The sequence below is a fragment of the Simochromis diagramma genome, unplaced genomic scaffold, assembly GCF_900408965.1.
Source record: "Simochromis diagramma unplaced genomic scaffold, fSimDia1.1 OVJJ01000685.1, whole genome shotgun sequence".
Lineage (NCBI taxonomy): Eukaryota > Metazoa > Chordata > Actinopteri > Cichliformes > Cichlidae > Simochromis > Simochromis diagramma.
This window is the reverse complement of record NW_024387477.1, coordinates 3,075,191-3,098,581: the sequence shown is the minus strand read 5'-3', so window position 1 is coordinate 3,098,581 and position 23,391 is coordinate 3,075,191. Positions and strand designations below refer to the sequence as shown.

Below are 23,391 nucleotides of genomic sequence, written 5' to 3'. Positions count from 1 at the left end.
TCAAAAGAACCTGGCAGACCTGGCAGCCGCCTCTGAATGTAATGCATCCATATGCCAAATTAATCTTTTTTTCTTTGCAAAGGTTTTGAGTGTGAAACTGTATCTGTATAATCCCAAACCCAACTTTTTGCAGAGGTTTCAGCCACACTAGCTTGCCTTCTTCAGCACACACCATCTCTTGGTGTAAGCAAAGACTTTTATTCTGAATCTAGGTCACGTGAATACTTTTGTTGTCTTTTTACTTAGCTTTCAGGAGGCTGAAAGCTAAGTAAAAAGACGAATTTTGTGGCAGATCAGTATAAATGTTTCTTCAGCGAATTGCAAATGTTGCAAATTTTGATCTGGCCAAGTTCTGCTGTAGGTTGTTGAGAAACAGATTGATTGCATGCTCATCTTCTACAGAACTACGGCATCTATGGAAACTATAGAAAAACACTAACACACTGCAGTCCGTGAGGAGGTCTGGGTGACCCTGCCCTCCATTGCAACATCCTCTCCCGCCCACATTCCCGCTCTTCTTGTAAATGTGTGTGTGTGGAGAAAATATTCTCTGCGTGTTTCATCTGAACAGAATGCAAATATATGGCTGTATGTGTTTCCTGTTTCCCAAGAGGATGAAAAAGAAAGGTTTATGCATGTTGTGTGCTTTAATGTGGTGGCTCCAGCATGCAGCAGCTTTGTTGAGAGCGGTGATGCAGTTAGAAGAGCTGAGTGCATCGTGTCTAAGGAAATATCTATGACCTTATGAGCATGGGCGGCTGAGAGCGCAGCCATGCTGCACACACGTCCGTACGCACGCATACACACACACACACACATATAACACACGCGCCCACACACAGTGAAATGAGTGGGATTTTACCTTCGGCGTCCTTAACTGTCTCGATAGCTTCAATGGCCTCAATGGTAGCTGAAGGATGGGCAAAAGAAGAGAAAGAAAGGAGGACAGGAAGAGAGAGGAGATGACAGAGTCCGAGAGAAAGATGGAGTACAAAGAAAGGAGGAGGAGAAGGAAAACGAAGTGAAGGCTGAAACATGCTCTGTGCAGATATGCGTAAACATCTTTGCCGTATGGGTGAGCAGCGCTTGCTGAGGAGGCTCCGACAGGCTGAGCTAAATGTTGTCAAACAATCTCTGGTTGGAAAACAGTGTAGGCAGAACTTTGGGGTGATCCAAAAATCAAACAGGAAGTCATAAAACATAAAACGAGACCTCACGCTGGCCTGGGAGATCAGACGGGTATTATGCGATTTATGACGAGCACCATGAACTAAGGCAGAAGTGAAAGATTGCAGTTTTTGACGGCCAGCTTGGACCAATAATTGTTTAGCTGAACGTGAAATTTTCTTCATGCTATTCTGTTGGCCAAATTCACGTTAGAGCTCTGTGGAGATGTCATCATGATAAATATACACAAGTGAGAGACTCTGTATCATCAATATCATGTGTAACATCCATATAATTTCAATATTAGCATTGATTAAATATCCCAACTACCAGACACCCCCTTCTAAGGGGCATGTTTCAGGTTTTAAACAAGCAAAGCCCTCAGAGCAGCACTGAGACCACAGCAGGTTCAGAGGGCACCTGGTGTTAGCATTAGCTGCTGTTAGTTCACACACACACATGCATTTGCCCTGTATTTTGGTGTCATTCTCAGGTTCTCAGCCTCTCGCTCGTACACTCTCTCTGACACTCGCACACACAGGCAACCAGTGGGCTGTTAGTATCCTTCAGCGCTGGCGAGGTGAGGTGGAGAGAGGGAGTGAGTCAGTGAGGCAGAAGGATGAGAGGAGAAAAACAGCTGGAGGAGGAGGAGAAGAGGAGAGAGGGCATGGAGGAACCGGAGGATGCTCCAAAGCAGATACTCAAACTGTCTGTGTGGCATTGTGTTTCTGAATATGAGTTCGGGGTTAAGTTTGTGTGCATGTGACTGTGTGTGTGCTTATGTGTGTGTGAGTGAATGAAACACTCACCGCTCTGCAGGGTCTGTTTGCCCCCAGAGAGAACGCCACTGGGCAGCATGCCTGTCGGGGTCAGTCCCTTCAGGGTCAAGACGTTCTCACTCTCCTCCCTGAGAAACAGAGACAGTGTGTGTGTGTGTGTGTGTGTGACAGATGTGTGTGGGTAAAAGAAGACAGCAGGTGATAAAGAGAAAGAATTACACACTTCCTCACACACTGCACACCTGCAAACATGCAAAAAAACACGATTGTGGTTTAAAAGACAGATTTTAGAAAAATCTCTTTTAAAAAGTGAGGATCTGATGACTGCCAGCTTCTGCAGAAGTTGCGGGAAACCGAGCATGTGCAGGCAAGCGCACACGCGTGTTTAACTGCAACTTGACCCACCTTAGAACGGAGAACATTTTGGCCATCTTCCCGATGGCTCGGATCTTGTTTTTGATCACCTCTTTCCTCGCTGCCGCTGCACTGGCTGGAAGTGAGTGGAGCAGAAACGTTATTGAAAGATGACACGTAGAAGAAAAAAAGAACGCTAGCTACCCTTAAAAAAATCAATGCTGGCGGCTTCGTACCGTCATAGATCTCGTCTCCATCGTTCATGAGTTCGTCGTCAGAGCAGATGCTCAGAACGTTGACCAGCATCTCAGTCACTGCAGGGCAAACAGACACAGATACGCTTCTATAAAAGGACAACAAAACTGCCAACTGGTTCATGCAGTTTAGGTCCTAGTCAAAATGTTAACGACAGGGTAATTATCGTGTCCTTCAATGAATAGCGGTAAATTATCGACCTATGTGACAGCAGACCTTCACACCGGCTCTCCGCGATCCCTTAATGGAACATGAGCCATCATCGGTGTGATTGTTACCCCTTTGATATGACATGTTTCAGTGTCTACTGTGAAAAATAAAAATGTTTTCTGGGAAAAAATATGACAAATCTTTTTATGTAAGTAGGACGGAGCTGAACTATGTCCAGCTGTGAAGACGTTAGAGGGCTGTGAGTGGACAAAGATGAAGATATCAAGAATCACACTCTGTTACTGTACATCAGCGATCCATTTTATTAATCGCTTATCAAACTGGTATCCCTCAGGTCAGTTTGACCTGGAACCATTAACATATATCGTCTTCAGCTCAATTTCAAACTGCAGAGAAAACATATATGTTTATTGATTGCAACCAGAATTAACAACACAACTGTTTTTTGTCACAAGGTTGTAATTGATGCTAAAAATCCGCTATACTGAAGCTTATCTTGGTAAAAAAATGAACTGAGACGTCCTGTTCACTGACATTAATATGTGTTCCAGCCGTTGTCGGCCTTGTTTTGAGGTGCCACTGTCCCAGGTTGTATGACATATCTAGCACCACTCGTGCCCCCTGGTTTCTTTCAGCAGCTCCTCCTCGCAGCTGCTCTGTATATATTTACACATTCCATAAAATAAAGCCCAGATTCTGATGCCACACTTTGCTGGTTTTGAAGCCATATTCTGCCCGAAAGGCCAGCAGCCTCTAAACCTCACAAGCCATTCGCCCACAGTTACACTGGACAGATAGAGGAAGCCAGTCCACCCACTGCGGGTTGTCCCTGCCTTCAAACAGGTCAAACGAGTCAAATCTGGTGATCTTTGAGAATACATGAATGCTCTTCAGAGACTTTAAGTTTCTCCTTCTGTCTCAGAATCCCACAGACATCCAGTCAACTCCCCTATTGACCAGTAGACACCAGCAAGGACCAGGATCCCAAACTAGGCATGCATACCGTGCAAACTCTGTTAGTAGCTGAGCAGAGGAGCTCTCTCACTGGAGAAGTTCAACTGAAGGTTTACTTTCACTTTCAAAATTAAATGGTTTCTAAATTATCTTCACGTGGAAGATGTAGATTTTGCACTTCCTCTTCAACATGCTCTTCCATGGTATTTGTAATGTAATGTGTGTGTGTGTTTGGGGGGGGGGGGGGGGGGTGGTGGTACCTTTTTCTCCAACAAAGGGCAGCGACCATGTAAAGACGTCCATGAAGTTGGGCAACCAGTAGGGGTGAGGGGAGCAGTTGAACTGACGGATGTTCATCACATTGTTCTCATACTTTAGCACCGCAGCTAGACACACACACACACACACACACACACACACACACACACACACACACACACAGAAGCAGATATTAACCTATTGAAAGCTTGCTCCTCTAGGAGGTAACAATGTTTCCATCCATCCGTACATGTAAAGATTTTCCTGAGAAGTCTTACAACACAAACAGTTTGCTCTACAATAATTGGATAACACACGTCAGTCAGACCTTTGTTGTTGTAGACATCCAGGTAGTTTGGAGCGGAGAAGATGGTGATGAGCGAGGGGAAACCTGTAGTCTGACTCTTCCTGTACATACGGTACCTGAGGAAAGAGAGACAAACAAGCCGCCCACGTTACAGCCACTCAAATAGGACACCGCGCTGTGGATGAAAAAAACAAGGATTTGCTTTGCAGGTCTTCTAAAGCAGCCAGGGGATGGTTGGAGGTGAGACAGCCACACTCTTTTAAACTAACAGAACAGAAATAGAGCAGATTGCCTTGCATAGCAGAGGAAAATGACAAGTAAAAAAACAGAAAAAGCTACTGGGCATCGGAAGCCTGCATAGATATGCAAATTATCAAAACAAAACTTTACTGTTCTGGGTTGTGGTGGCTGAGTGGGTCTAACAATTTCACCCAGGAGAGCGTGGTTCACGTTCTGTGTGAATTTAATGATAATATTTGTATGTTATGTTTTGATTCTCCCCTTTGTTTAGGATTTGTGTGGTTTAGGGGAAAAAAAATCTTTTTTCATTGTCAGGCCGCTATAAACAACACACATTTCATCAGGTAATATTGACAGGAAAGTGTGCTGCTGTAAATCCACCGAGCTACAGCTTTAGATTCTCACTGCTTATTAAACTTCAGTGAAGAGAAACCAATTTTTCCCAGACAAAATCACCATTTAGGGTAGTTCCTGTAGCAGCTAGCTTAGATTTTTTTTTTGAGTGAGCTGGCCGTTATTCTCTTTGTGCTGTCGCTATTGTTGGAGAATATAATGCAGCAATGGCACATTCACAAATCAAGGGCTTCAAGAATTCAATCAAAGAATTCATAGAGACAGCAGTGAATACAATGTCTTTTGTAAGTTCTCAGGTGAAAGCTGCTTCATTTTGTATCCACACTGCTGCTGCTTACTTCATCGAACAGTCTCTTTTTTGTTTTTTTGACCATGAATGCATGTTTTATCTCCACATTAGCTACTCTGCACAGGTGCAGAAGCCTGGCGACTGAAATAGCTTGTTTTTTGGCCATCCTATAACAAGTGCATTAAGACCTCTGGATGATTACCCAGACTACTTGTCTGCATGACAGACCAAATACTGTTAATGGGTTCACCAAACAGCACACACACAGAACACAGCGCTGCCTTAATTGCTGCATTACATCTAGAGGATTTTCAGTGAGATAATAGATGCCAGGAATGCATTTTTGGGTCACAATTTTTTTCCCTTCACTATTTTATTCAGACTTTTAGTACAAAGTGTACGCAGCCTCTTTGACTTCCTGTGCTGAGTTAGTTAGGGTTGAATCTTGCACCGGCTGTTGGTGCACTCTCAGTCAGACCAACTCTGAACAATGCTAATCACACAGTTTCAGGGTGAAAATTGTGCCGCCTCTTTTCCTGCAATGTGCCAATTCCCCGACAATGAAAAATAACAGCTCAGAACATGAAATGTCAGGGTAAGCCATTAAATGAAATGGTGCGCCCATTTAAGCTGAGAGAAAGGACTGAGCCGCAGCAGCCGGTCAGCTCACCCGGCATCCTGTGCTTCGTGCGCTCTGATGATTGACAGCAAGTTGTTGGTCTGTAAGAACTCGCACACTGCTGGATAACTGGAGACAGAGAGAGAGGGACAACAAGTGAGAGTAAGTGAGGGCAAAGGAAGAAACATGAAGGGGAAGAATTATTCAAAGAGATGCAGTAAAACACACTTTACATAACAAACAAGTCATATGTCAAGGCTGCTGTAAACCACAAAACAGATATTTAAAGTCTGGCAGTGGGTGATGAGTAGGCTTTTGTTTTCTAAGGTAGTGTCTGACTGAGACCAGCAGGGGGCATCAGTGAGGAGTGACAGGCCTGAGCCAGGCTTATGGCTGCCTCAGTGCTGAGGTGGGCTGACTGTACACTAGTTGGCTGATTGATGCTGTGTCTCCTAAACATAGAAAATCGGTGTGTTTGCCACAGAGAACATGTCACAACATCCATTTCTAAACACCGTCTCCCCCCTCGTCTGTACATGCCCCCCATTCTTACTTTCTCATCTTTTTCCCCCTGCCACCCTCCTCCTATGTTACTCTCCCTCGTTCTCTCACTGTATCTTAATATCACTCCATATCTGGCAGGAGTAGCCAGTCGTCATAGCAACAGAACCGTGCAGTCTCCCTGGGGATTGTGGGATATCGTTTCATGCTGAAACGGAACTGTGTGTGCTGCGTGTTTGGTGTGCGTATGTGTGTGTAAAGTAGCCAAGATTTTCTACAAATCCCAGCGACCGTTAGTGGATCTCGGATGTGGTGTAAACGCGCACACGAGGCGTCTCTCCCGTTCTCTCTGCTCGGGAACAACATCCCAAACCTGCAGCTTGAAGTCGACCTGAAACTTATTAGATTTCTAATTTGTAGGTGAGCATCGCATGTTGCTCATGCACGGTAGCGACAGGGCGCTCAGATCATTTAGAAAGAGACATCCACCTATCCAAGAGAAAACCCGGAGTCAGGGACATGAGTGAGAACTTCTTTCTCTTTCAGGTGGTGATTTTAAAGAGTACTGTCTCTGCCGTGAACCATCATCCCAGAATATTACATCCACACTGGCTTGTTGGAGTACCAGGTCAGCTCTTAGCTCTGCCTTTGAGCTTCATAAGCACAGGGATCTGCTGCTGCAAGGCTGCCAGACTATATTCATTCCCATTCAAAAATAAAATGTCAGGGCTCTTACGTAATGTTTTTTTTGCTGGTCACAACACCTTGAGGAGTAATTCTACCCTCCTGTACCTGTAGAAATAGGAGCACCCTCTGACCGTGTTGTGGCCAAAGTACTCCTGGGTCTTTTCATTGCCAAAGTCTTCCAGGGGGTCGGCCCACAACAGGTCGCACATGGGCCCAAACGCCGGAGGCTCCTTGAACCGGTCCAACTAGGACGCACAAAAAAACCACGCACACACACAGAAGTATAGAAATGTGAGCTTACAGAAACAGAGATTTTCTACATGAAAGACATTTTCAGTCATGTAAACAACCCTCCAACACATATAGGATAAATCAGGGGAGAAAGAAAAGCAAACACATAGCATACACACACAAACACATACTGTCAGAGCAGAGCATCTCCATGGCAACCCCCACCACACAGGAGGGAGAAGATGTCACACCAGCAGATTCACCATGGAAACACTGCCATTAGATGAGGAAGTATGTGTTCTCGCGTCTCTGTGTTCATGTGTGTGCCTTTGTGCTCTGGAGCTCAGTGAACTGTATACACACAGGGGTTATTTTATGGTTTCTAATGAACACACTCGGAGCAGGCTAAAAAGCTGAAATAAAAGTTGGTTTATGACTGCTGAATGAATGTGCCTGAGTGCTGCACATAGGTCGATCTCATGTTGCATGCATGATTAATTTTCCTTCCTCTTGTATTCCTTATCCTGCACAGGCAAAGAGCAGGAACTGGAGAAAAGGTGAAACTGAGAATGAATAACAAACTGTGGACAGTTACGAAGGCTGATCTTTCTTCTTTTTGTGCATTTGCAGGCTGATTACTCTCTATAACAGAACTTACATGTACACCAGGATGCTGAATATAAAGTGACACCATGTCTTTGGGAATGCAGAAGGTTAAATGCATTGTCTACAAAATAAATGTGTTCCTATGGCTTTCTAGACCAAATCTCCTTACTATCATTATTTATACTTCCTAGTTACAACAAATATAACGCATCACTGTTTTGTGTAAGTAGGAAAAGAAAAGAACAAATAATGTATTCATTAAACACCTGACTTAGCTACACCCTGTCACCTGAATTGAAGGCAAAGCTGTAGCTACTGCTAAGCTAGGTTTACAAGGTCTAGATTCTTCTCTCCACTGTGATTTGATTCAACAACTAATTTATTTAGTTATGCAGAATAACAAAGGGTATGACCAAAACGGATATTTTTGCTATTTTTCATTGTTTTGTTTGCTCTGTGTAGGCCTTTAGTAAACAATACGTGAAGTTAGCTTTGGCTTCTTTAAGCTTTTCTATATGACAACTTCTACACTGTCAAACCAGACTTTCTTAATCTGATTGGTAGGTTTCAGCTCTGTAATTTAGTTATTACAAATGTTTTTTAAAAGGCTGTTTTATCACTTTATATACATTTTATGCATTACTACATAATGATTAAACAGGAAAAGGTTTAAAATGAATTCAGATTCAGTTCTTCACTACATTTCAGCAATTTTTCTACATGTAGGAAATGTTAGTACTTCTCAAAGACAGTTAACCATTATTTTCTAAGAGCTGATTGATGCCTTATTTACACAATGGTCAGCGTTGCTTATCAAATACTTAGAAATAAAAACAAATAGAAACTTCTGTAAAATAAGGTGAAAAAAATTACTGTACACAGACAAAACATTCACCCTATAGATACAAAAAATGTCATTAAACACCACTTTTTGTCAAAAAAGTTATCATTGTTTTGTTATCACAGCAGTGATAACTCAAAACTGCTCGTGTGTCTTTGATTTTACCTTCTTGATGTCGTCCAGCGTGTGAATCTCTGGTGAAAGCCCCCCATGCACACATAGGAACTGCTGGTTCATCAGGGCTGCCAGAGGCAGGCAATCAAACGCCTCCATGCAGGAGTCATACACCTGCTCTGAGTACTTGATCTTACCTGCAGGTTGGGGGAGTAGACAGACATTTCAAGACTTGAAACAAAGGAAGTGCCTGAGTGTGTTTTGACATGCTTTGAATAGCCACCATTGCTACAATTGCACAGTCGGTCCCTGTCACTGGGAGACTGATGCACGCAGAACAAACAGGCCTTTACATGGACAGAAGTTAGTAATCTGAAGGCTTCAGACAGAATCAGTCTAAAAACACGATTGCTAACACGCTGTGGTAATGGTACATATATATAAAATCATACATTACTTTGTGCAGTAAATAGCTTTAATTGTGTTTGTGTGTAACAGACCAAGAATGACACTGCAGTGTGCGTGCCTTAAAGAAAGAACAATAAATTAATAACCAAAAAAAGCAGTAATGGTAGTGAATGTCTATTCTGACCAATTCTGATTATTTTCAAGAATAATTATTTAACCATGACGTCTTCACCACCTAATGTTCAATAAATAAATGGTGACCTGGTCCTTCTTAACCCCTGAATAGTGATTATTAATTATATTAAAGAGAAGAGAAGAGAAACTAAAGAGGTAGATTATTCATTAAATTAGGTATCAAAAACCAACAGTGAGTAAAACGAGCTTGCAGCTGCACTTTTTATTCTTAAAACATCGTGTTGCTTTTGTTTGACATGATAAAAGATTAAAAACAACTGTAAATAAAGATGCCTGTTCTTTTTTGTTTTCTAAGCGTTAAACTCTTTCCACTTGGAAACCTGTTCCTCTAATGCCCACTTGAGTTTGACTCCATAACTTAGTCCAGACAGAAAAAACTATTTACAGCAGAAATAAACATGTTTACAGCCTAATACATAAAAAAAATGAAGCATGTTGGAAAAGTATGTTACTTAGCACTGATAACCAGATGTCTGCACCTATGGTGTCTGGATGCAGCTTGCTAACCAAGGCTGCTAACTGAACTGATAATTTGGCGCTCCATCCTCTCACCTAAATATGGTCACACCAAAAGAAAAGATGACCAACAACAGACCTAAACTTAACCTTCAAAAAAGTGTGTACAAACCAATGGGTGACATAAAAGTGGCTTTAACCATCTTTTATCTTTGTCTCCCGCTCACAAATCTCCTTCATCTTTCATTTGTTATTCATCAATGTTAATAAAGCAATACCCAGCTCACCACTTTACCTTAGGCCCCTAAAACATGACAAAGTCATAAAGACGTTTTGCTTAGTCAACCACGATTAGAACATTTGAGCAGAGACAGTGAACACACACTCACTGCCTCTGCTCAGTGTTTTCTTTTTAAGCCTGTCTGTGCACACGGTTAATAACTCATGAATCAAGATGACTGAAATACCTTAGGTGTTGTATTAATTAATGTATTGTTCATGCATTAAGGCATGCATGAGATACTGTTAATTCATGCACTTTCCTGATGAGTCATGGGTTTTTTCACGTATTAGTGACGCTTTTTCGTGCATGAAATCACGAATGAATTCACGATAATACCCTTCCCGTAAAGTGTTACCACGTCATTTGGTTCACTTGGGTGCAAGGGCACTAACGTGTAGGATTTTCACACAACGCGTTAATAATTTATGGGGCCGGCTCTTCTCCAGCACTCCCATATGACCTGTTTTTCTCCTCTCTGATGATGTTGGATTTTGTTTTAGAAATGCCACTTCAGAGATACGAGAAAAAAAATAAAAAATAAAACACAAATCTCACTATTACAGCATTTTAAATAATGACCCAAATATAAACACAAAGCAGCATAGACATGTCACTTTTTTTCTTCTTTTTTGTATGTGTGTCTGTGTGTATTAAAAACTCCTTTGAATTGGCAGCAGTATCAATAACGACATCCAAGACACGGCATCTTTTAAAGTACATTTCACACATGGGCGTAACGATGCATCTGACATAAAATCAAAACCGCGGGGATTAAAAATAGCTGAAAGGAGATTGGAGGAGGGAAAAGAAGAAGAAGAAGAAGAAGAAGAGGATGGTTTTTAGACAGCAGAGGAGGAGGGAGGCGAGAAAAGAAGAACGCTAAAGAGAGAAGGAGAAAGACTGATGGGAGGAGACAGGAGAAGGAGGAGAGGTTATAAGAAGGAAGGAGAGGAGATGACTGGGGAAGAGAGAAGGTAGAGTGTGAGGACATGAAACGACACGTACACAAATCAAAGCCAGTCTTGTGGAGTACAAGCGTACAGTAGCCAGCCTCTGTGTGTGTGTGTGTGTGTGACAGCGAGGAGTGTGTTTGTCAACCTCTCCATCTGCCTTGTGTAGAGCAAGAGCTCATTATTGCCAGTCCACCAGCTCCTTCCACACTCTCAAACATTTATGAAGACACTTGCACACGCATGCAGTCACAGTACATGCTCTCGTGCTGCACACACACACACACACATAGCAGATGGTAATTGAGGGCGACCACTATTCGCCATGAGCACCAAGGGAAATTAGCTTCCTCGTCCCTTGGCCAATCAGACACAGAGGAGTAAGTCCCTGAGCCAATCATTAAGGGCCAAATTAATTTGCTGCTAATCACCCACTCTCGGACAGGAGGCTGAAGCTCGCTGATGGAGGAGTCAGAGAGACAGAGGGAGACACTGGGGGAGAGAGCAAAAGGATGGAGGGAGAGAAAAGAGAGGGAGGACACAACATGCCAGTGGCAGAAAAGTAAGGATGGTGAGGGGGAGGATGAGAAGAGATCCAGCAGAAAATATTTAACTCCATAGGTGAAACTATCAGGTAATGGAATAAAGCGGATCCAATCAGAGCTTCGCCACCTAAAGCACAGCACAGCTCAACACGATTTGCACGCGTGTTACATGGTGTCATTCTCTCAGCAGTCGTGTATAACGTGTAAGGGCTAATCAGCTTTTCACCTACAATAGCAATCCTGGAAGCTACATTTAGGGTTGCAAACTTAAGACAACCTGGACGTGCAAAACTGCAGATACACATGTTAAAAACATTTACAGCCTGCTGCAAAAAAAACTGCTCCCTAAAGCTAATTATGTAGGAAGACAGCCATTAACTACCTGCTATAGGTGTTCAGCTAAATATATTAGCTAGTTTGACAGAAAAAAAAAGTCGTGGCATGTTTTGTGTTATTTTTATTAGTATTCTTTCCATCAACTCTGAGATGAGTTCAGAAAGTGGTATTGTTGTATTATATTAATATGTTACATAATTAGTATACAGCGCTATCTTTAGCTGCACCCTGCTAACTAAGCTAGCTAGCTACCTTTAGCTAATAACACCTGGCTTTGAAAATAAAACAAAACATGATACCTGCTATAGGAAATACTGACTAATTACTGATTTTTCCTCTTTTTTTAAAAACCATGTTTAGGTGTTATTCAAGCACAAATAAACTCTTAGCTGTAAACTGAGCAGTGTAAGTTGTAAATGTATGATCCTGAACCAGTTAGCATGCTAATTTTTTTGCCAAGTTTGTAGCCAAACTGAAAATATGTTCTCCAGTCAGCTGAGATTTACAAGATCTGTTCAAACCACTAATAATCAAAACTAAATAAGCACTGCTTAACATCGGAGGGTGAAAGGAGTGGAAGAACCAATGCTGAAATAAAAGAAAAATGGGCCGTGTAACAAAAAGCCAACTCACATTCTTGTTTGAAGGTGAAATATTCTGTCAGATGTCTACATTCATGGTTCCCCCGGAGAAGAAAGAGCGTCTTTGGGTAGAGGATTTTCAGTGACCACAGGTACAACACACACTAAATATTCACCAAAAGAAGAGAAAACATGAGAAATTGAGTTCAGCAGGTACACAACTGCAACAGCATTTCGATTTTCAAAGAGTGCAGATGTCAAATCCATTTTACATCGCAGGCCATAAACAGCCCACTTTGATATGAAGTGGGCCAGACCAGGCAAACTCCCCTTTTTGATCAATGTACAGAAGTTTAAGTACACATTTAATCTCAGAATAATCTCATGATATAAAAAGAAGTACAATTTGAATAGTTTTTCTAAATGCTGTAGTAAATGAAAGAAATCTGTCTGTATGACTCTTCCAACACGTTCTCACTCCCAAAGCGTAACATTTTACGCTAGGTGACAAATCGTTGGTATATTACGCTTTTGACCACCCAACACGTCCCTATATTATGAGTTCGGAAAAATTAGGAAACATGAGAGCCGTTTGGTTTTAAATCTGCACATGTACGTCTATTTTACATAAATCGCTTTGGAAAACACTTCTAGATTAAGGTGGTGGTTAACGTTAAGAATAAGGTTATGATTAGGGTCAGGACTGGAATACACAGCTGAAACATGTGTTACCGCGGGAGTGTCATTCTATTCGATTTCATCCACAACCTGGCGCGCAACATAGGAACGTGGAAGGTCACCTTCCGCGTTCCCATGGAACGCCACGGGACGTGACAAATTGTCGGTATATTACGCATTGGGAGTGAGAACAGGCTGGACTCTTCAGGCTTAAATTGTAAAGAATAAATTTGTAAAATTGCAGAAAAACTTCTAATTTCTAGAGCATACGGTGAAAAACAGGAACTTTACTGTCATTTAATTTTTTGGTCTATTACTTAATTACATTGTTGTGCTATGAATGGACATTAGGGCGGTCTTCATCAGTAGGAAAAACTGTAAAACTGTCTTGTATGTGCAGCATTAATCTGAAACTATGTCATATTGCCTAGAATCAAAGTTAAGCTCAAATTTTGGGGCTGAACAGTTTGGTCATTAGAGTATAGCAGGATGTGTGTTTATTTATCACGTTGGCTTTTTTACTCTTATCACTTAGGAAACCCTACAAATGGCTCAGAGGATGTTCTCTCACCTTTACACACCATCATCTCTGTTCTACATTTAGTCTCCTCCTTATGTGCCCTTCAGATGTGTTAGGAAGGTGGCCTAAATATCGCTCCCTCTGCTCCAAACTCACTCCGTGTCAGCGACATATCCCATATGCCATGGTGACTTGACAGGCTGAGACATTCACGCGCTTGTATATTGTGGATTCAAGTCAGTCTGCTCATCTGTACCACATTTCTGCTGGATAACGTAATCACACATTTCTTTATGATGCCCTCATCCATTTTGAAGAATCAAATATTCAAACAGCTCTTGGAATACCGTGCTGTTTCCATCCAACTTTCATGCATATTTACAGTAAGAAGCAAACCACACTCTGGTTAGCGTTTGCTGTCCTTAAATTGTTGCCTGTCCTGTAGAAACATACATAGTGAATGAAAGTTGATCTCAGTAACAAGGACCCCCTGGTCACGAATTCTAAATTGCATCTTTATATGTGCATTTGTCAGACACATATAGTGCATCGTGTCACTGCTAATCTCAAGTACTTTTTGTACATCTGCAATACTGAATACCAAAATACACCTTGCCCCTGGAATGTGCATAATAGACTTCAATACAATGTACACCACATACACTAATCTGGCATACATAGAAACAAGGATAGTTGTTTTTTTCCCAACTGAATGCACAGCACTATAAATAAGACGTATACACAGTGTGTCCAATCCTTCCTCACCTCAATACTGAAGTACCCCCTGTCCACATAGTCCCCTAGGAAGAGGTAGCGCGTGTTCGCAGGAGAGCCTCCCACTTCAAATAACTTCATCAGGTCGAAGAACTGGCCGTGGATATCTCCGCACACTGTGGAAACAGCACACAACAGTGTCAGGATTATAAACACCGCAGTTTTCAGCTCCCACATAACAAATTCAGCTCAAAAATGTGGGACCGTCTTTGCTTCAGTGGCTCCATATGGCCTGATTTGCATCTGCAGAGGTATATCTGTCCTGGCTGCTGATCTAGAAACACCACTCATCTGTTTGGATAGAAAAAACAGCAAAAATGTGTTTTAAAAGCTCCTTAAAGATTCTACTCGATCATTTCAAGGTCTGTTTAAAAACTACCTGAAAAAGACCAGAAATCAGAGCTGGAAGTTTTGTGCTTTTTGGGACATCTGTCCAGTTTTTGATCTATTTTCTTAACTGCATATCCAACTCCGGGTCATGGGGAGTGGGCTACGATAAGGGGGAGGTGGGATACACCCACCAGTGGATCATAGGCTAGCAAATCTAGAATATGTTACTGTGAGTTATTTGTATTAACAGACTTGAGAATTCTGTGTTCAGTTTTTTTTACATCAGTTAAACACACCTTACTAACCAAGATAGCGAGGATTAGCTTATAATTTCGCACCCGATGTTGGATTTTATGCATTCATGACGACGTGCAATCACGTTCAGGGTAAATCCGATTTGTTTGTATCTGGCTTTCTTGATTGACCCTTGCATCATCTTATTGTATGCAAGCTTTTGTGAGCTTTCTCTTTTGAATTGTTACAAGTTGCTTCCAGGAGTAAATCTGCACATGCTGAAGACTTCACATTTTGAACGACTTCAGGACTGTCTGCCCGTACGATCTGCCAGCACACATCTTACCAGCCGCCTCCCTCGCCATCTGTCTGGTCTCTCCTTTCACTTTTAGTTGATGTCATAGTTCCCCTCTGCAGCCATTTTACGATGGCCATTTTGCATCTGTCTGACCGCCTTCGTCTGCCTGTCTCTCCATCTGCTTGCCATGTTAATGTCTGTTTTTGTGACTACTTATAAGCATTCGCTTTAATTTGAACTGGGAATTGGGAATGAGAAATGTCATGAGTGAAATTGAGCCGTACCTGCCTGCCTCCTCTGAGTTGTCTCGGTATTCTCCCAGAAGCCTTCGTGTGACATCCTAAAAGCCTGTCAGTTCAGATTTTAGCCATCCAGCTGTCTGTCTGTCTTAGAGCTCATACTTTGAGACGGCATCAAAGTGCTGAAGTATTCTTTATATCCCCTTTATATTGCATTTTTGGTGAAAGCTCTTTCTACGTGAGTCTATTTTGCTGTAGTTTGTATCTGAAATGTAACAGTCATTTCCAATCACGGCACACTCTCAGGAAATTCTTGTGTGTTTCTGAGTCAGACTCTGGTGAAGTGGAACCAGGAAAGCGGGATCAATATGTTGCTCGTTGGGAACAAACAGGTTAGAGAACCTCTGCACTAAGCTGCTTATGATTGACTGTCTCTCCATCTGCCCATCTATCTGTCCTTGTCCCTGGGGATCTGTACCTGTGAAAGCTGAGCGATGTTCCCACACTGCGTGGGCACAACAAGCCCACACAGAATTATCACACCGCTCGCATTTGCATAAATGCAGCACGCAGAAGCACAGACACATAGGTACACGAGCCAGGCAGAGTCAATAGGTTGCCAGTGTCTGCGTCTGTCTGCCCGCTTGTCTGTCATCTCTGTCATTGTCTCAGAAACTTCCTTTCTATTTTGCTCTCCCTCGATTTCAATCCCCGGCTTCTCCTCCGCATCCTACTCAGTTCTTACCATTTCCCTGGGAGGGGAATACATGCAGCTATTACCCAAGCCAGAGCGAGCTGTTGCGCCAATTGGGTCTCTCAGTGAAGTGCGACCGAACAACAGTTCATATTAAAAGGGTGGCAGATACATATGGCAGATTAATGAATCAATGAATGGATTCTGATTAATACATAATTACTGATCTTTATGCCTTTTTGCTCCACAGCTCTATTTCTCTGCCTCTCCGTGAGACTGCTGCTATCTGTCTCCTCACTGTGAAATGTCTGATCTATTCTGCTTGTCACTCATGCCTGCATTTTAACAAACAAGTAGCCTTTTTTTAAATTTTGATGTGGCTTTGCTCAATGGGTGACTTGCAGATGCTTTTAATAAATAAAATGTAGACATTTTGCAATTTAAAACAGGTGAACGATAGTAAAGAACACCTTTTTTGGCTTATGATAGTCCGGAGGCCACAGTGAGTAGGGTTACCTACCATAGCCATGGTATAAAGACGCTACACCTTCTTTCAATTCGAGCTACATTTAATTTTCAGTAATGCAGTAATGTCACATGTTCGTGTGCCAGTCTACATATACTGCTCTTTCTAGAGATAGCATGCTAACACAAAACTATCCAAGAACCCAGAGTTATGATAAAGCTGAGTGTATGCTGACCCAGAGCCTGAACTTCAGCAGGTAACAAGCTGGGATGAGCGGTCAGGATTTGGAATCGCTTTAAAATTCTCTTTGTGCTGGTTTTCATCTTTGCTTTGTGTTTAAGCTTTATGTTAATGCACAAACAGAAAAAAAAAGATCATATGTGTTTCCTCAATAGGTTGGGGATTTGTGTAGGCGTGTGGGACTGTAGCTTAAGGTTTATATTGTTAACTGGTAATTATGTAACAGTGCATTTCAGGTTATTTTACAGAGTAACACGAAAGATCAGAGCCCAACAAAATAAATATAGGCCAAAGAGTATATCGTGGAAGACAGTGTGGGAGATGTAACTAACTTGATTGGTGGTCTGAAATTTACAGGTTCTTCATGAATCATGTGATGGACTTTATCTTAGTTGAATGCAGTTTTCCCAACATATAAATAAAAGTTAAGATGTGGGAGTGGCAGTTGGGGTCTACTCCAGTAAAATCAATTAAAAAAGCAAAATATAAGGAACACTTTTAGTGCTGTCAAGAGACATTATAAGATAACCCTGGGACTCCTGCAACAGCAATGAGTATAACTTTCAGGGGGAAAGAGCTGTTTAAAAAATGCAATGATTTCTTTTCCATAGGTCTTTCAAGATGGCTGCCCAGTGCAGACACTTTCTTCTAGAGAGACTTTGCAATACTCACGAAGTCTCATATAAAGTTGGAGACCTGATCAGCTTCCCTGTGCGGGGAAACCGCTTTGCGCGGCTAACTCTTGCAAGAAAGCGCGTTAGCTTTCCAACTGTTTTCTACCATCTCCTAATTGGTGCGTTAAATCCCTTCCTTACCCGTGACTGGCGCCTCAATATCCAACATAGTGCGCTCCTGGCGCAGGATGGCGGCGCCCTCATCGATGATGCGCAGGGCCACGGCTTCCTCGAGACGGCCTTCCTTTGTGAGGTGAGCTTTGAGCAGGTCCACTCGCGGCCGGCCCTCCGCGTCAAACACCTCCTTCATGGTCAGCCGATGGGCCAGGGGGAAGGGGACCGCTGGAGATGGAAATGTGGAGATGATGGAGAAAGTGCGGGGGATGAGATGGAAGGAGGGGAGTTCAATTATGCAGGGAGAGGGAGAAAGAAGCAGGAAAGAGGAGATTGTGTATTACAATGCAGAAAATGATTTATTGATATTTCCTGTACACTTCAACAAGCTTGCCCACAGTTGTCAGAAGCCCCAATCCTCACCATTATCCTGATCACACCTCTGCTGCAGGCTTGCAGTGTGCGCGTATGTACATGTGTGCGTTGTGTGTGTGTGCGTGTGTGTGTGTGTGTGTGTGTTATGGAGGCCTAAGCGGGTTGTACTGAAGTAGGGGCTGCCACAGTTATCAGGGCTGCTGCCTCTGTTCTGCAGCAATGTCTTTCTTACATAATGAAGGCCCCCAGGGTGCCAATGGAGAGGGGGGTTGACTGACGATGAGGGTGATACAGCAAGAGTACACAGCTGCACGTGAGAAGGCGTGCGCACACACACACACACACACACACACACATATATGAAGACACACTTGACAAAAGCACACACACGCCCTGTTCTTAGCAAACAGGCAGAAACTATGTGGCACGCTCCTGCACCCGGCAGAGGTGCAGGAGCATCTGTATATCATGTATGTCACACTGGCATTAACATGCACGACTGCACAAGTGTGTATAAGTGGCAGTGCACACACACTCACTCACACACACACACAAGCTCATAAAAGGTATTGTTATGAAGGATCCACAGAGCCTGTTTGAGCCCCACCAGTGCTAACACAGATAATGGCCTAGATCACACGCTAAAAACTAGGCCTGGCTCTGAATGCGCACGCGCACACACACACACACACACACACACACACACACACACACACACACACACACACTGTCACTTTGTCTCTGTTTTGCACTCTCTCCTATTGTCCCTTCTCTGTTTTTTTCTGTTTTCGCTCGCCTCTCCCTCTTGCTCCTTCGCTCTCTTCTTTCTGCTCTAACAGGCCACAGTCTCCTCCGCGAGGTTCCACGCTGATGTCTGTCGTTACATTTTAATGTGACCGTGCGTTTTCATTTCATTTTCACAGTATAAGCAGCTCAGCAAAAACACGGAGCCAGTCAGCAGGGTTTAATGTAGTCATTGCTGAGACATCGGCATCATTTAGCCAATGCTAAATGAGCCGTTGCAATAAAATATATTACAATGTGACTTTAGTCACAATATGTCTGTTAACGCACGAACAGTTGCTGACAAAGCCTGCATTTGTGGCTGTTAATCAACATGGAGAAAGAGGTGACGTTGAGATTTTTGTTCCGCCGAAAACTCAACACACCCTGAATACGTTAACCCTCCCGGCACACACAAAGATCTACCTGATTCATATTTAGATGTTCCAGAATATCTAACGTCACCTCAGGCTGCTGCTAGATAACTGCTACTGCATCCCCATGACACTTTTACACACCTTAAGATTGAACACAACACAGGAGAGCATGCTGAGACATCCCAGGACACTTCAGGCTGCCAAGCTGAAGGGTCTGCTTTCCATCGATTGAGAACAGCGGTTCTTACATGTTAAAACCAGTTTTGCATTACAAGTTAGGAGCGATTAATATTTTAAAAGCCTTGTGCACCCCAGGCTGTCAGAGAACATAAGCCCAAAAAGGAATTACTCATGCATGCTGGTATTTGTGTGACATTATATTTATTTATAAAAGGAAACAACAGGGCTCAGGCAGTATGTGGATAAACCTCCTCCTACAGTGTACCGTCCTGTACCGGCATATAGCACCGCACTGTTCTAAGCTGTGCTACAAAATGTACTCGGGCTGGAACATGTCATTACAAAAAGCTGCCAGCACAGTGTTAGAAGGGCTGCGGTACTCTTTTAAAACTCAAGCACACACGTGAACTCAATTTGTGGATGTATATTTCTGGTTGAAGGTAAAACTGAGGCCTCAAGTGTGCATGTGTGTAACAGCGAGAGAGCCTGAGGAGGGAGAGGAGGGTAGAAGTGAGAGGGACGGAGTGTGAAACTCGTAAATTGTGAGAGCAGTGTGAAAGTAGGGCAGGTAGGAGAGAGTGAAGAGAGCAGCAGAGACACACAGCTTGGGAAAGGAACTATACTTGGGAAAACTATACTTGGTAGTTGGGGAATAGAGGCGAGAAGAGGTTCGGCACAGGCAATGGCAAACCGTTTGATGAGTGTACAGTTCAAGAGGAATGCTAGGAGATTTGAGTCCAATCTTATAGCTCTGAGCGCACGTGCAGAGGTTAAAGACGGACAGATGTAAATTACGAAGAGACCTTGTTTGGATTTAATAAAGTGATTCTGATACAAATCTGAGAAACATGCCCGTACAGCTTTTCTGTCTCAGAGCAATTTTCTGCTTGTAACGATGGAAAGCTTTCTGCAGTATGCATATGAATTTGCAAGCCTGGAGGAGAACATTAAGGCAGAGGAAATGCATTTAAGACTTACTGTACACTCATAATATACAGTATATTACACCATTGCAGGAGTCCGACCACCAGATCATCCTATAGGTCTGGCTCATGCATTTGCATACGTCTTATACGAGTCTATACTGGATCTTATTGAACAAAGAAAGTGGATCAAGTGAGAACAGGTTGGGAGGGAGCATGCCAGTGTATCCTTGAGCAAGATACTAACCCCAAGTTGCTGCCGATGTATTTGTGGGAGTCTGAATGTTCGACAGAAAGTAAACAGAAAAAAGTGTGATTTGAGCTGTCAAGTCGAGTAGAAAAACGGTACATACGAAACAGTCCATCTACCATTTTTCCCTTTTATTTTTATTTAATTTTATGCTATGCTAGTAGCTCTGAGGTGCTTCATGCTAAATGCTAACACTAGTTGTTGTCACATCCCACCAAACACGGATGAAACCCTGACATCATCTCCCACGCTACAAGACAAAAAACTGGGCCAACAATGAAGTGCAAACGATGATGCTGTTTCCAGGAGAATAGAGGTCGAGTCACATGATCTTTTACAAAGGCTGAATAACAATCAGGTTAATGCATTTAGGGCAATTAAATGCATTTGTCAGTGACTTCTAATATGGTATGTAAATGGTAAACAGAAAGCCACACATCTTCTGCATGTGCTCACACTACTATTACCAGTGCCTTTTTAAAAAATGTAAACAGTACTTTTAAGCAAATTATGGCAATTTAGATCAAAATTGTGGGTGACTTCACCTCCCTGTCTCTGATGTCAGCATCAGACTCAGAGATTTTACTATTCAAGGATGAAGATGTATAGCTCAGCAGGACAAGAAATGGCCTGAAAGCCTGAGGTCACTGTACAGGTGTCTTTTTTTTTCTTCATCCTTTCTACGGAGAACATTTTGTGCATTTTGAACAATAAAGAGATGGTAAAACAAATATTCTTGAACACTTGCTGCCTCTTGGCATCCAGGCAATGTTCAAGAAGCTCCTAGAACCAGCGCCATTCCCACTTTCGGTATGGAACTAACTTTCAACCATGAGTAGATGTTGAAAAAGGACCGCCACCCGAGGGTTATTCAACGTTAAAATATATGCTGGGATGCAAAGATGAATAATGTTCATGTTGTTAGTAGTACATCTACAGATTTTACACAAAAAGTAACAGTCCCATTTTAAAATGTTTGACTTCAGAGAGGAATTGGTTACAGCTTGGCTTTATTCTCTGTACCTAACTTTGCCATCCATGACCACTCTATGGGTCCTGAAGGGGCCACAGTGCTAAACTCTGGGCTCAAAAATATCTACACCCATCTTTTATATAAAGCCCATAGTAGATTTTGAGCATTATTTTTTAGGTACTCAAAGTTTGAACTCTTAATATACAGGAAGCAAAACAAAAAATGTTGAAGCCCAGTGGAGTTCAGGGTTGAGTTAAATTCCAAGTTAGTCCATTGTCAGCTGAGCTTTTCATTATTAACATTTTCATCCCGAAGGACATCGAATTAAATATTAACGGCTAAACTGAATGTTCTGTAACCCTGCTTGACCCTCACATACATGACGCTGACTGTGCTACCTGCCAGAGGGACTTCAGGGATGGAAATTATTTTTCCAAGTCTGTGTGAGAAAATTATGTTTTTGTTCCTAACAAAGGCTCATTATGTGTCATTTGATGGCGATGACAAGAAAAGACCACAAATTTCTGTGTCACATCTTGTGCTGAAGGTTCAATACGCAGAATAATTTCAAGTGGTGTGTTGCAACTGCCCTATCTACTCTCACCAGAGACCACGAGGAGCAGTGATTTACTGTCTTTTTTCTGAAGACAAGCACCTCAGCCACAAAGCCCAGGAAACTCTTAAATTAATTTTGGCTAAATTTAGTCAACAATGCTTGTGTTAGCATTTATTGTTAAAATGCTCACCTCATGGTTTTACTTGGTCTTTCATACCAAGTTATTATTATGCAACGTTTTTGTAACCTGCCAAGGGAATGCAGACGCAAATTAGCTTTAAACTACCTCAGGTACAATGGACGAACACAAATACCAATTTAAAATAAAAGAATTCATGCCTTCAGCTCTGACTGTGTGTTATGGTTCCGATGTCATGGCAAAACTTTAAATAGTCAAACGTGTAAATGGAAAGAAACTGTGCTTACTTTGATTTACAGTCAGCTCACCTTTGTTGCTATTGCATTTCTTGAAGTTAAAAAAAAAATTGAAAATCTTTATATTTTACCCCAAACATGATCCTTTTTCTGACCCTGGTGCCAACCTAAACAGTAACTGAAAGCAATGGCAGCCAGCGAATTTAAACACAACTTGAGGATAAAAGTTTGAAAGTCATCAGTTCCATATGGGACTGGAAACGCAGTCTCTTGTGTGAGTGGCACGTGACTTGCTTCCACCAACCCTCCAACTGCTCTATAAATTTAAAAGCGCTTTACTGTGTTTCCATAGAGACAAATCAACAGATAAAATTTAGTAGTTCGCTAACCTCCCCACCATGTGTCGCAGGAACTGCTTCTGTGCTTGTACACAAAAGAGAGAAAATTTGTCTCCAAGAGTACAAATAACTGCACTTCATGACTATTTCTTGAACTGTTGTGAGACTGTTTGGTGTGAGGATGAAGGCCTCAGCCAGAGAAACAATGGCAAAGAGCCATCTGGCAGCCACTGGTCGTATTCCCCAATCACTTGTGAATGGTTGCTGGAGGTTGCGGGCAGTCACGATGAAACCAACTGTTAAATCTCCATTTATGCAAGCCTAGAGACTGGTAACCACTAGTCACTAGGGAAGTGTGTATTCTGCAACTAGTTAGCGAGTTGTTAGTGGTAAATGAAATTGATTACAAAGAAGTACATGGTGGAGCACCAGAAACCTCCGTGTGATTGCCTTGGGCTCTAGTAGACTGCTGCTGTCACCCATAGTTTGCACGAAAGACGCCGACTAATAAGCAAATAC

General features: G+C 42.4%; 1 protein-coding gene across 3 annotated transcripts in view; it reads right to left on the bottom strand.

Annotated features, from left to right (window-relative positions):
- The window catches only part of ppp3cb (protein phosphatase 3, catalytic subunit, beta isozyme), a 35,705-nt gene that overhangs the window by 4,317 nt on the left and 7,997 nt on the right, over positions 1-23,391 (bottom strand). For 2 of the 3 annotated variants that reach the window (XM_040015800.1, XM_040015801.1), the window contains exons 2-13: positions 17,770-17,970; positions 14,445-14,569; positions 12,534-12,645; positions 8,779-8,924; positions 7,041-7,180; positions 5,799-5,876; positions 4,267-4,361; positions 3,941-4,066; positions 2,537-2,614; positions 2,352-2,436; positions 1,977-2,074; positions 863-910 (exon numbers count right to left, since the gene is read on the bottom strand). In XM_040015800.1, the coding sequence (XP_039871734.1) occupies positions 863-910; positions 1,977-2,074; positions 2,352-2,436; positions 2,537-2,614; positions 3,941-4,066; positions 4,267-4,361; positions 5,799-5,876; positions 7,041-7,180; positions 8,779-8,924; positions 12,534-12,645; positions 14,445-14,569; positions 17,770-17,970 (1,332 nt within the window). The remainder of the gene's footprint in view (positions 1-862; positions 911-1,976; positions 2,075-2,351; positions 2,437-2,536; positions 2,615-3,940; positions 4,067-4,266; positions 4,362-5,798; positions 5,877-7,040; positions 7,181-8,778; positions 8,925-12,533; positions 12,646-14,444; positions 14,570-17,769; positions 17,971-23,391) is intronic. The other variant, XM_040015802.1, reaches the window with a different exon arrangement.